At 36.2% G+C, this 13,265-nt stretch overlaps 1 protein-coding gene and 1 long non-coding RNA gene across 3 annotated transcripts; one reads left to right on the forward strand and one right to left on the reverse strand.

Annotated features, from left to right (window-relative positions):
* Positions 1 to 1,218: 1,218 nt before the first annotated feature.
* slc6a22.2 (solute carrier family 6 member 22, tandem duplicate 2) lies at positions 1,219 to 10,247 on the reverse strand. Of its 2 annotated transcripts, XM_008408765.2 has the most exons (15): positions 9,725 to 10,247; positions 8,026 to 8,224; positions 7,750 to 7,819; positions 7,321 to 7,461; positions 7,158 to 7,242; positions 6,950 to 7,082; positions 6,730 to 6,864; positions 5,694 to 5,797; positions 5,486 to 5,610; positions 5,284 to 5,396; positions 5,054 to 5,191; positions 3,984 to 4,086; positions 3,804 to 3,904; positions 3,204 to 3,374; positions 1,219 to 2,841 (listed from the first exon to the last, which is right to left on the reverse strand). In XM_008408765.2, the coding sequence occupies exons 2-15, from the start codon at positions 8,032 to 8,034 to the stop codon at positions 2,677 to 2,679; spliced, it is 1,593 nt and encodes a 530-aa protein (XP_008406987.1). In that variant the 5' UTR covers positions 8,035 to 8,224; positions 9,725 to 10,247; the 3' UTR covers positions 1,219 to 2,676. The 2 variants fall into 2 exon arrangements, with proteins under 2 accessions (XP_008406987.1, XP_008406986.1); XM_008408764.3 differs by lacking the exon at positions 9,725 to 10,247 and having other exon boundaries at positions 7,750 to 7,884; positions 8,026 to 9,094.
* LOC103464573 (uncharacterized) lies at positions 8,896 to 9,390 on the forward strand. Its single transcript, XR_533683.2, has 2 exons — positions 8,896 to 8,986; positions 9,088 to 9,390. It is a non-coding gene; the product is annotated as an uncharacterized LOC103464573 (long non-coding RNA).
* Positions 10,248 to 13,265: the final 3,018 nt, after the last annotated feature.

The following is a 13,265-nucleotide window of genomic DNA, read 5'->3' on the forward strand; positions in this document are numbered from 1 at the left end:
TCTTTGTAAAACATTTAAATTTAGCATCTCCTTTTATCTAACAAGCACATAAAAAAAACTGTTTCTGTATGTCTGTCTATATAAAATCGGATATATTTGCTGTTCAGTAACAGTTTGAGTTTTATTAGCACAGGAATGTCTCCAAAAGCTAAACTTTGTTCCTGTGTAGATGTGCCAACTGTAATCTTTCTTTTTACATCCCACTTGAAGTAATGGCTTCTTCCTCTCTGAGTGACTTCTCATCTCAGCTCTTATTGACGATTCTAACAATGTATTTTCACAGCAGCTTCATCCAGCATCTTCACTTTGATGCGTACATTTAGCCCCAAAACTCATCAATCTTCGGACCAACAAAGCCTTCCAAAACAATACATTCTAGTGTTATTAGATTGTGTGTAATTATTTGAACATGTTAATCTGGTATATTCAGGTATCTGGCAAGTCTGATTCATCCAAATTAATCTCTTTCTGAAAATGCATTTTCTCATGTTTTGTGTACCTTCAGGTTTAGAGACAAAGAAGGTGCCAGTAATTATATTGCATGATGCATTTATTAAAATATCATTTATGTCCAACCATTAACCAAAAAAGTTTTTTAATGCTCCACTCTATCCCAACATAACATATCCTGGAATGAAATGGACGTTTTGAAGTTTAGGATAAGAAAATGAGACAAACAAGGAATAAAAAAAAAGTTTTTTGAAATGTTGACTTGAAACCAAAAGTTTGCAGTTACAAAAATGAAAGAAACAATCTGAAAATAAACTTAAAACAATGAAATGAGAAACGAGTCGGTATGTAGCTCAATTATGGAAAGAAGAAACAACCCGACTGAGCTAAGCAGTAGTTTGTAATTAAATAACTATCAAACATTAAATAGGGCAGTTTTGCTTTATTTCATTTGAACAGACAAATTTCTGGATTTCTGTGTTTCAGATTTTATTCAAAATAGATGTATGATTTGGTAAGCAAAGCTCTGCTATGGTCAAGTGAAGGATCTTTTCATGGTATGGTGACCAAGAACAACAACTTAAATAAGAATGGCTACCCAAACAGGTTTACTACTTTAGTCCTTTTAGCTCAATTTTCCTCTCAGTATGTCACAAAAGCTCATCCAATAACTTTGTAAAAAATAAAATAAATATATATATATATATATATATATATATATATATATATATATATATATATATATATATATATATATGTTACATGCATATATATTTATATGCATGTAATATTTATTTTTCTTCTGGATTGATAACTGTGCTGTTTTTTTGTTTTGTTTCTGTTTTGTTGTTTTTACCACATTGGCAGTGGAATAAATTAAATACAGATAAAGATAGTGTGCTGTGTAGGTAACCAGTAATGAATAATTTTATAGCCACAGTATTTAGTATCTGGACTGAACTTGTTGTCTTAGTAACTGGTTCTCAGTCTGGATCTCCTTAAAAGGTTTCATGTTGCACTAGCTGCACCTGGTGCAACACGACATGACAGTGTAAATTGGCTGAACAGTTTTGTTTCACATTACCCTCTAATCTGTCTGTGATTAAAGCTGTGAACTGCCTACAGGCCAGTTTTTCCACAGTTTCAAGTGTCAGAGTAGAGCTGGTTTGCTGTAACAAGCTTACGGTGTTTAATAAAGTGCTGGAGGATATTTAACCTGGGTTGAACATTTGTCCTTTTTATATTTACATGTCTTTCTTTTATTGCTTCATATAATTAAAATGAAGTTAAAAAGAATGTTTTAAGTTGATTTTATTTTCTTTTGAATCACGCTCCAGTAAATCTTTACACATGCTGTTAACTCTAATAAAAATATATATTTATTTTGCTTTCCTTTGCCTTGAAATATTAACTCTGACTTTCTCAATTTCAACTTTCAGACCCAATCAAGTAATTGACTAACGAGTATTTCAAAAAGTAGCTCCAGGGGTTTGCTATCTTTCTAGAAGGTAGGATTAGTTTTAACCTTTGATCCACTTGTTTACAAAGAATCTGAACTTTGCTATTATTGCAGAAAAAACCATAATGTCACATTTCATCTTCGGATTTGTAGCTAGATCTAGTCCCAAATGATTCATATATTTGGCAGATTTAGATTTAAACTAAAATTTGCATTTTATCAGTATATTTGTTCTGACCATAAGTAATATTGACATTTTAGAGCATCCAAGCTAGAATTTGATGGAGAATCTGTGGAGATAGCTGAAGATCCCACCAAAGGTGACAAACTCCGCTCCTCCAGAGCCAAAGTCCTACGACTTTTAAATGTGTCCCAGGTCCAATTTATCTCCTCACCATCTCAAGTTCTATGGGTTCATGCTAATGACCGACTTTTTCAATTCAAATGTAACTTTTTAGCACTCAAGGACTAGAGTTGGACAGCCACGGATTAGGATGTCCACAAGGAGGCGTTCCTAAGTAATATACTTGAAGCTCATCACCAGCATGCTTATAACTGATGAGCAATGTAAGAATAGGTACTGTAGTGCTAGAAAATTATTAAAAAGGTGTATATTTTTTAACATGTCATCTTTTAATCAAACAGAAATAAAGAGTGATAAATTACTATTATTCAAGGCTGACACTTTTCTTCTTTGCTTAAGATTTTAAATCTAAATCTGCCAAGAATCAGAATAATTTTGACTACACAGACACAGACATGGCTGATTAAACTACGGATGACCTCAGAATCGTGTTTTCTGTTTCCTGTGGATGATTGGCTGGACGCAGTGTGGAGAAGTCTGTGAATGACTGAAATGCTTCAAGGTTTGATGCTTTCTTTATTGTGCCAGCTGGTACATTCTTGGCTGGAGTGCAGAGATGTTTTAGCCGCTGTGTAGAAGGAAAGAAAGACCATTTGTTATTTTAGTATGTGTTAAGATGATTCATAATGAAGAATGACAACAGGTGCAATGTACAATTTGGAAAGGTAGAAATGGTAGAAAAAGATATTAAAGACAAAGATGATGTCCTACAATGCACCTCACTTCATTTATGTTCCTTGTTTTAATTTTCAGTTACCTCTGATTCAGTGTCAGCATACACAGATATCATAGTCCGCTGTACAGAATCAAAAGTTGAGTTTGTTGTTGTAAATTAAAGCTTTTCTTCTTTTTTCTAACATCATATACTCCATTGTCCTCCCAGCCTTGATGCCTAATTAACAGAATAATTTCAAAATTCAGTAGGTTTACCTGTGTCAGTGTTCCTGGAGTGATGCTCACAGCATACAGCATCCACAGCGGAACAAGTAACGTCGAAGAGAGAGTGAAGAATAGTCCCAAGGCGTATCCCCACCATGGATATTCATACGTGTTGTTGAATTTCAAAGGTTTGTGTTTGATCACAGAGAACAGAAACGTGAACTAGAAGAAGGTGCAAAAAAAAGCACGACATCAGTTACTTTAATGCACTGCAACCTTAAGGCTTCAGAGTATTTCCTACATTTTGAAATTTGTTGGACTAGAGTTGGATCCTCACTGTAATATGCACAAGGATATTTCTAGCATCTAGTTCGGATTCAACTCTGCACCACTGTAGGTTTGGTTAGGCAGTATTTTATTAATCCAGATGAGGTGGTCTGTTGCTTACATACATATCTGTACATGATATATACATAATTAAAAACAGAATTAAATACAAAATAAAAAACATAAAAACTACAACAAGTGGATTAGAGGGAAACAAGACATTGTAGAGACAATGTCTGGTTTTGTCCATTGCCGTCCTCAACTTGGACACGTGATGTGCACAAAAAACAGATTAATACAAAATATCACAAAATAAACACTTACAGTACAGATAGCTGGTGTGATGTACCTCCAGCAGTATTTCATGAAAGGCCACGGACGATAACCAATCATGTCCTTCACATTATCATAGTGACGATCTGCACCTGAAACATTAGATACTATTAGTTTGCCGACATGCAGCCGTTGAAAACTTGAGTTAATCAAATGTGTTTGATCGCATACCATAAACCCATCCAATACAGACAGACTGAAGAATAGCAAAAAATAGAAGTGTCATCCCGCTGCAGGCGTAGTAGTCAAACAGCTGGAAAACATAAAGGCCTCCCTGAAAAAGACACAATCTCTGTCATGCGAAGTATTCTAGCTGCATACAAACTACAGGACATCTTTATAGAAATGCATTATTATTAAATTATAACTCATTTGAGTTTTACAGATGCCACTGCGTAACATAACTCCAAATTACTCAAGGAAAATGTCTATTCACAGATTGTTTTGTATAGCAAACCTAAAATTTGTTCAAAAACGATGAAATACCTAGGTGCAATGTTCACAGTTGGCTTGGTGTTTGCAAAGCAACCAATCCAGGACCATAATTCATTTTCCTTGGAGCTCATTGGCTGTACCCCAATAGTGGAAATAAGGAAAACTGTAGATATTAGCTACTGTTATAGTGCAAAGACGGTTTTTACTGTGCATAAGAATAGATTTAATCTATTTATGAGTGGTTCAGATACTTAACCTAACCCCTGTAATCCCTTTCATTGGCCATGTTATGTACAATGTTACTTTTATTTCCAAAGATGTTGTCACTTAATATCAATGTCTTATTACTTTTTTTTTGTTTTATTGTCATTAATCTAGTCATTGAAAATTCAAATCAACACACATCATCTCAAGTCAATCATTTTGTTACAGTTTATTGAATGAGGCTTGTGAGTTTTTAATGGTTGAGAACATTTTTTTGTTTAAATCGCTCAATTTGATAAATAACTAAAACTCGCAAGATGCCAAACCAGAGTTGAGTTTTGTATTTAGGGCCCTACTTGAGGTGTGGACACCAAATTTGGTGGTTCATACGATTCAAATCATATGAACTGATCACTTTGTTGGACTAGAAAGAAAATAGAAGACTTGTTTTCATAACAGTACATATATCAATATTTTCAATGTCACAATCTCGAGCATCTGTCAAGATTCTGATTCGTTTTTTATCGTATTTTGAAGTAAATTCAGCTTTGTTTGCATCTGTTCATACAATAGATAAAGGATTAACTGTTCAAACCACTCACCTCAGTTACCATCACAAGACCAACCAGGAAACCTCCAGCACAAACTGTGAGAAGAAGTAATCTACGTAGAAGGCTTTTTTGAAAGAAGAAGGGATACATGTCGGAGATGGTTGTAACCAAGGACTCCTGATATACAAACTGTTGAGGTAAGAGATATTGTTCAGTAAAATTACAGCTGTACGTTCGTATAAGAGTTTCAGATTTAAGTAAAAAATTGCTATGTTTCCTACCTGACTATCTAATCCCAAGAAGATGATCATAACAAAGAAAAATATTGCCCAAAGCTGAGGCAGAGGCATTAAAGCCACAGCGCGAGGATAAGCAATGAATGCCAAGCCTGGGCCTGTTAGATGACATCACAAAGTTTCTTTAGTATGCTTTATCTCTATTACTTGGAATCTCTGATAAACATAAATCATCAACTTCCAGTACCTGATTCAGCCACCATGGAAATTTCCACATTCTGCTCTTTTGCCATAAAACCGAGCACAGAGAAAATAGCAAAGCCAGCTACAAAACTGGTTAAACTGTTCAGCAGGCATAGATAAATACAATCCCTATTTGGAGGAAGTGTAAAGAAATAGTGTTAATTATGACATTGTGAAATAATTATATGCTGAGTGAAAAAAATCACATCTACCTGTAACAGTTGTTGTTGTATTTGTTGTAACTTCCCAAAGATGTCAGAACACCTGTGCAAACTCCATAGGAGTAGAAAATTTGGCTGCCTGCATCCATCCACACCTGAAAGTGTACATTTTGTTGTGTTATTAGGACCTAAGTGTGCATATCTCATTCAATTTAAAAAATGATATACCAAAAAGGTCTACCCACCCCCATTAAACCACCAAAACAGAACTTTCCCCACCTTTGCCTTCTTTAAACATGTCCAGTATATAAACCTGATTGTTTCACTTAGTTCTTTAGTTTACATTGTTTTTGTTTTTTGTTTGTTTTTTGTTTTTTTTTACTTTTATGTTCTGTAACAAAACTCAGACATCTTCACGGAACAGCTGTATTTATACTGACATTAATTTAGAGGTATGTGAGCAGAGAGGGATCTGGATGCATAATTTTGTTACTATTTCGCAAACAAGCACTACTTTGTGTTGGTCTGTCCAATTACAACCCTTAAAATTAACTTACGTTGCTATAAAATTTGGAAAATCTCAAAGTGTAATAATATTACTGCATCTAGGGAATTTTGAAAGTTTCATGCTGCATGTCTTAATACTTATGACATCCAATAGGAGTGTGACTAATATTTAGTCACATTTATGTAGAAGAAGGAGTGCTGTGAAAACAAGTTTTTGATAAACATGCAAACAAGCCAGGGCTTGAATGTATTTATATACAGCATAAACGTTTTGACATGACCTGTGAGAACATTTATTGAGTCACCGGCCTTCAATGCCCATTTTATTGGTACAGCTGCACTTTATGCCCTTCCCTTATTACCACAAAATCCTAGAAGAAAACTATCTTTACATTTGCATATTAGTAACACGGTATGCCAGGATTCCCAGAATTATGGTCCTTTTGCAAAATACTTTTGATTCATATGGATTTTAAATGTGGAGAATTGATTACATTTGCTACAAAAAATAGAGAGAAAACCAAATATTCATGAATTAAGTCTTAGAAGACAGAGAACAGCTACAGATTTAAAATGGTACCTCTGGGTCAGCGAGGCGGGACGGGTCAGGATAGAGGTAGAAAAGAATGCCGTCTTTTGCTCCTGGTAATGTCAGACCACGGACAAGCAACACTGCCAGCATCACGTATGGAAATGTAGCTGTGAAATACACCACCTAATGCACAAAGATCACAGTGACTGTGAGGACAAGATGACAAGAAATCAGAAATGAAAGGAAATCTGTTGGTTCTGTACTGTACCTTTCCTGTGGATTTAACTCCATTCCAGACGCAGAAATAACACAACACCCAAGCAAGAAGCAGACAAAGAGCCAGATCCCAACGAACACTTCCGATGTTGTCAATTCCATCGGACAGCCCCAATATTCTCCTCCTGTGACAGACTTTATTCAGTAATCCGCACAAACAGAAGATAATGTTTAATAATGTTTCACTTCTTGATACCTACTCCCAAAACTGAACAACTGAAGATGTCGTGTTGGCGTACAGGTGAAAAGAGGGCGTGTCATTGTGACCATGTTCAAAACAAGCGACTTACAAGGAAACAGAGATGTTATTAGCAGGAGAAAAACAAGACTTGACGTAAAAGATCCTGAAAACCTGCTTTTTACCTGTGTTCCAGCTGTTATTGCAGCTCACCCATGGAAGCTCAGTTCTGAAGGATGAAAACAGGTAGAGAAAGGTCCATGCCAGAATGACGATGTAATACACCCCGGTGTACAAAACGACAACCTGGCTTCCATAACCCAGGCCTATGGAGAGACAGGTATGCCTTTAGCAAGATGTGTGGAATACTGATAGCTAAAAAAATATATATGAGCTGACTTGAAAAACAGTTTCTTAAGTCAATATTTTCCATGCCTGGCCTGCCCATTAAACATTTTTTTAAACCTCACCTCACCTTCCAGGGGGACAATTGCTCAAAACATACAGTCCAGTTATAATGGAATCGTTTTGATCAAAACCTTTTTTGTGTTAGAAAATATGTTTGCTTTATTCTACCCAGGTAGCATCAGTCTTGTGGCAGCTTTAGCACATACCTTCAAAAAGAGGGCACATATTCCTCCAACATGTTATTCCACCCTGGCTGGTGAATTGACCCAAAGATGTCTCAAGGAAGAAGAGTGGAATGCCACAGGTGAATAGAAATAAAACATAAGGAATGAAGAAAACCCCTTCAAAACAAACAAGTCAGTGGTTAGTATCTCAGAAATATCAACACGAGCTTGTTGTTGACTCTTACACTCTGCTCTGTGGCCACCTTTTACGTTGGTTTTGAGGTGTAACATTAGCAAAACTTTAGCTCAAAGATTTACCTCCTCCATTTTTGTAGCAAAGGTAGGGAAATCTCCAAACGTTTCCAAGACCCACAATATGTCCAGCCACCGCCAGGATGAACTCCATCTTTGTGGCCCACTGGCCCCTCACATGAGCTTTTGGCTCAATGCTGAAAGGTCTGTCCCCAGGGTTTGGTTTTGTTTTCACATGGGAGATTTGTTTTGGGTCCATTTTAACCTTGGTCAGGATTGGATAAGTATCATTAAGTATGCAATGGACACGGTGTTTATTAGTTAAATACATTTATAAACAGCGTACATTTACAGACTGCAATGCATTTAAGTTCAGTATGGCATAAGTAGAAAGCATGAAATCATAAATTCAATCAGTGTTACTTTTCCATTGTTAATATTACCATTTCTTTATTATTATTATCATTGTTTTTTTTTACTTTAACATTAGCAGTATTATTTTTATTAGGATCAGTATTGTCATGAAGGACCTGTACATATTTTTTGTTTATACAAATAAAATAAAATACAGTTTTGTGTGGTACTGTCCCACAGAATTGAGGGTATTAGTGAAAGCAATATAGTCAATATCACATTTTGACACTTAAGGGAAAGTCTATTTATATGTTTCAAGGTATCCAAAATGCAGTAGTTATTGATATTTTGTTCAGACAAAATTATCTTCCTTTTGTAGAATCAATATACTAATTCTCTTCTAAATAACACTCACGTACTAACTTATTCTCTGCCACGCTAATTTACACAAACAGTATTTTTTTTTTAAATATATTATGTCCTCATTTAGTTGGCGAGTAATTAACACTTCTAGCTGCTTCTTTTTTCTTCTCCCGTTGTCATGGTGAATCGCGTTATTCGCGTTCGATTGATGACGGCTACTTTCTATGCTCGCGCTTATCTCGGGGGTAACTGCTCTGAAACCGACAACTCAAGAGTTTCATAGAGTTGAGGTGGAACTCTGCCCGCATCTGTGAGTACCGTCTTCCCTCTTCGTTTCGTTGGGAGAGTCGCAGAGGATATCGGTTGCCCCTACGAACAACACTCATAGACAGCGTTTGCTTATATTTACAGGGTTGAGGTTCGGCGGAGCTCATTGGGGAGTGAGGCGCAAGTTGAGGACAGGAGGTGTGCGACACGACGGAGCCAATACCGAGACGGCTACGGAGTGGAACGGAGAGGTTCCTTCTCCTGGATTTGACTGGCATGATTCCAGTCCTGTAATTGAAAATGGAGAACAATCTTATCCTGGACTTGGGACCCCTCGGCTGATGTTATTGGGGTTTAAGGCGGCATTTTGTCGTAGAGTTTTGAAAACAAAGTGATTTATTCCTTTTGTGTTCCCGCTGGGAATAAATGTATTTAATCAAACCTAAACCGCTCTCTGCTTCCCTGGGTTCTGACTCACTGGCTCCCCCTTGTTGTCGAAGAACTTGTCGACGTGACACTTAATCCGTATCAGCTTGGTGCTTATCCACACATCATGTATATGTGTATCAATTTATTTTTTTGTCCTTGTGTCTCCATTAACTTCCATATCATAGTTGTCAAATAAAAATTCACAAATCTATCCATCTGTATAATACACACACACCTTCACATATATATTAACTCTTTTTTTCTAATAAGAAACTACACTTTTGTATCATGTCCATACAAACTGTCAAATTTTAAACAACTTTTAGTGCAGTTAAACAAGTCTATATCTTACCTTGAGTAGAACAAGTTCTTTCCTGTCGCTTCAGAAGATCAAATACCTGATTCTTCATGAGACGTAAAGAGTGGTTTCTGAAGGAGTGGCCATTGAGACTAACGCAACCTATTTTCTCAGAACCAATGGAGACCAGAGGTACATTTACAGTTGTCAGTGACTGTTTTGTAAAGATAACGCAGATAATCGCCTCAGACCCTGTGCAGGGGCTCAAACTTATCTTAAGGGCTACAGGCCAGATGTAGAACATTTGTTCCCCCTCCCCCCCTTACTCTCCTTAATGTTCTTTTAAAATACAAGGAAATTAGTCTCTTTCAAACAATAGTGCTCATTGTATCATTTGACTCAAAATGATAGAAAGTCAGCGCTATATTCACACGCATGTCAAACAATTGAATCTGGAGGCTTCCTGACGTCTATTCACTCTGTTCTTTTGTGTTGCACTGCATATCCAGAACAAGTATTCGCAGAAATACTAGATAAGTTTCTTGGTAATTCATGGTCAGACAAATCTGTTCAAAAATAAGATATAAAGTTTTTTGGGGTTTTTTGTAGAAACATCAAAAATACAAAATGAGCTAAAACGATCATACGATATTGTAAATGGTGGCATTGTGGCTGATATTCACAGAAATTATTTCAATTTTAAAGGTGTAGTGTAGACAGAAGTCATAAAAATTGTTACAAATAAAGGTGTTATATATATTTAATATAATTAATTACAACTACAAGTAACCATTCTAAATGTTGACATTAAATAATAAAAGTTTTATCTACAGGTAGAAATATTTGCCCCAACTTCTGAACTCTTAAGGAGCATTTTTGTCATTGAGCCTCTCATTAAGGCCTTTTAAGAGGCTAGTCCTTCTATTTACCACCAGAGGTCAGTATTTAACATAACTTTTGACATTTACAGAATTTTTTTTTCCAACTGCTTTGCTGCATTTCTCTGATCAGAATTGCGCTTCTCAGCGCTGCTTATCATACTTACAGTTTCTCGTTCCTTCCAACAAATTGCAAATCCACTGCTTCCATACAATTCTCTACTGCTTTATAACACTATCAATATATCATTTGCTTTCACGTCAGTCAAAATGAGTTGTATTTATGAATGCCATAGCAGTCATTCCCTATAATTGATTGATTGGTTGGTTGATTGATGTTTGGACTCACTGTCCTGAAGAAGGGTGAAGACTCTTGTAGCCTCCAAACATATCTACTTACAGGATTGCAATTAACTTAAAATTTGTGAATTTTCATAGCTGACTTACAAAATTTTTACAAGGAATCGTTAGTGGGGGATGCACAGATTGGTTGGGCGCACAATTAATAGCTGAATAACTCCTGACTTCTTCCAGAGTTAATTCACTCTCCTTGCCTGGCTTGTCACTTTTGCTGGGACGACGTTGCTTGAGGTTTGCGTCTCTCTGTGAGATGTCCGAAGCTCGGAAAATTGATTTCATAATCTAACCTTGGTTTAAGCTTCACCACAACTCTCTCCCCATTCTGTTGCTGTGTTGCTCTGTCTTCATTATAGGATTTATTTGACCGATATTCTCTAAGAAACCATCATTGAAATTACACAGGTGGACTCGATGTCTTCAAAAGACATCCAGATTTTATTGAGGGGAATGAGAGTAAAGGGGACTAAATATGTAAGTATGTATGTGTACCACAGTTTCAGACATTTTTTTTATTTAAAAACATGTATCCTTTTCCTTCTATTTAACACTTATGCATAACTTTGTATTGATCCTTTTATATTAAATACCAGTAAAATAGATTAGAGTTTGCGGTAACGTGACAAAATGTGATGAGGTTCAAAGGGTATGTTTACAAGCGTACTTTACCTGTTGTACTTTAGAATCTCGACATAAAACCCATCACAAAATTTCTTGTGTAATTAAAAATAGCCAGAGAAAAATGTCCTGTCCTGCTAAATCTGCACCCAGCTGCATTTCCGTGTACTTATGTAACTTGGTGCGGCATAGCTTTGAAAGACACTGCCAAAGATAATTCATTTACAACCCTGTAATGATTTGTCCAACTTGTTTACCTGTGATCATTGCAAGTCCTTCAGTCAGAGATTCACCAACAGATATCACACCAGTGACCCTGAGGCAAGAAAAGCTGCTTTGAGATGGAAAATGCTGAAACAAAGACGGAGAAACTCCCAGGACATCATCAGGCTTCAGAGGGCAGCAATGAGTGAGTGGACTGACCATTTAATTCTCATACTTACTGTTAAAGAAATGTCTCTCTGTGACTTTTATGAGCCATACGGTGTTGTCAAGCTTTTTTCTGCCTGTGTAGACAGTTCCATGTCAGCAAAATATGTAAATATTCATGTTGTTGTTTATATGTCAACAACAAAAGTCTTCTTCATTATTCTCAGTATGATTTATGATCCAAACTTTCAATTCAATTTAAGTTACTGATGTAGCAGAAGTTCACAAGTCCCATCTATCTACAAGACAGAGAATGGACATACAGAAAAATATAACCATGTTTTTTCTTTTTCTGTCTTTTGCTGCCATTTTTGCTATCCAAGAAAACTTAAGCTATTACATCATTGTGACTAAATCTGTGGCCTCGGCCTCATTGTGGTGATAATAAGGAGAGTAATAGGAGGGATTTTTATTTATTTATTTATTTTGGCTTTATGTTTAATGATTCAGTTTTATGTTCATCTTTTCAAGAACATTATTGCAGAAGTACCAGTTTTTGTCTGCATTTATTCTATTAAACCTCAATCTGACCTTCAGGGATTTCTTTGAGGGTAATTGTTCGTCTTTGCATGCCTCTCTTTAAAGTTAAACTTCTTTGGTTTGTTTCTGATGCTGCAGACATCAACTGTCATATCAGTGGTAGTAAACGCCTGCTGCAGGTCCCAAATTGAGATTTTAGGGTTTTCAGAGACTTACTTTAGCATTTATGCAGTTCCTCTTTTTAGGTAAACTTGTCACACCTGAGCATGCTGGTAGTTATTTCCAATGTCCTCCACCTTATTCCACACAGTGGGCTTTCTTATTTTAAAAGTAGAATAAACACAAGTTATTTCAGAGTGCCTGTCTGCACTAGAATTGAGAAATACTAAGGTGAAAATTTATGATTTTGATGCTAATAAAGCCTCCTCTCTCTTACTACTGCACCATTTTATAACCAAAATACTGTGTTCAGGTATTTTTGTGCATTATATTAAATCTGACATTGCTACTAGAACCTTAACAGGAAGCTCTAATAGATACAGCTCTACATCTCAGATTATCTTTGTGCAGTTGCCCTATGATTCTCCTTCAGTCTATTTAGTTGATGAAAGGTCGTGAATCACCTTTATGCCCTTCAGCCCCAAGCCTGTAAATGCTATCAGCCATCTGTACTCATTCCTACATTTTTCAGAGTAATACGGTGGGGCGGGCTGAGCTCAAACCTGAGGGTAAAGTTACACTTTGATTACATGTTAGAGGCTTTCTGCTAAGGCTCTAAAGTACAACTTGTACTACAATCAGCCTCCAACACACATAAGCTCTCTTTTTTGTTT

The sequence above is a fragment of the Poecilia reticulata genome, chromosome 5, assembly GCF_904066995.2.
Source record: "Poecilia reticulata chromosome 5, P_reticulata-male-v2, whole genome shotgun sequence".
NCBI classification, from domain to species: Eukaryota; Metazoa; Chordata; class Actinopteri; order Cyprinodontiformes; family Poeciliidae; genus Poecilia; species Poecilia reticulata.

Bases quoted from the DNA above. Each gene is read 5' to 3' on its own strand.
- slc6a22.2 (XM_008408764.3), bottom strand. From the start codon at position 8,290: ATGTATTTAACTAATAAACACCGTGTCCATTGCATACTTAATGATACT. The intron at 5,798-6,729 runs GTACCATTTTAA...GTACACTTTCAG, and splicing joins CCCGCCTCGCTGACCCAGAG to GTGTGGATGGATGCAGGCAG. The intron at 5,192-5,283 runs GTAGGAAACATA...TTACCTCAACAG, and splicing joins TCTTGGGATTAGATAGTCAG to TTTGTATATCAGGAGTCCTT.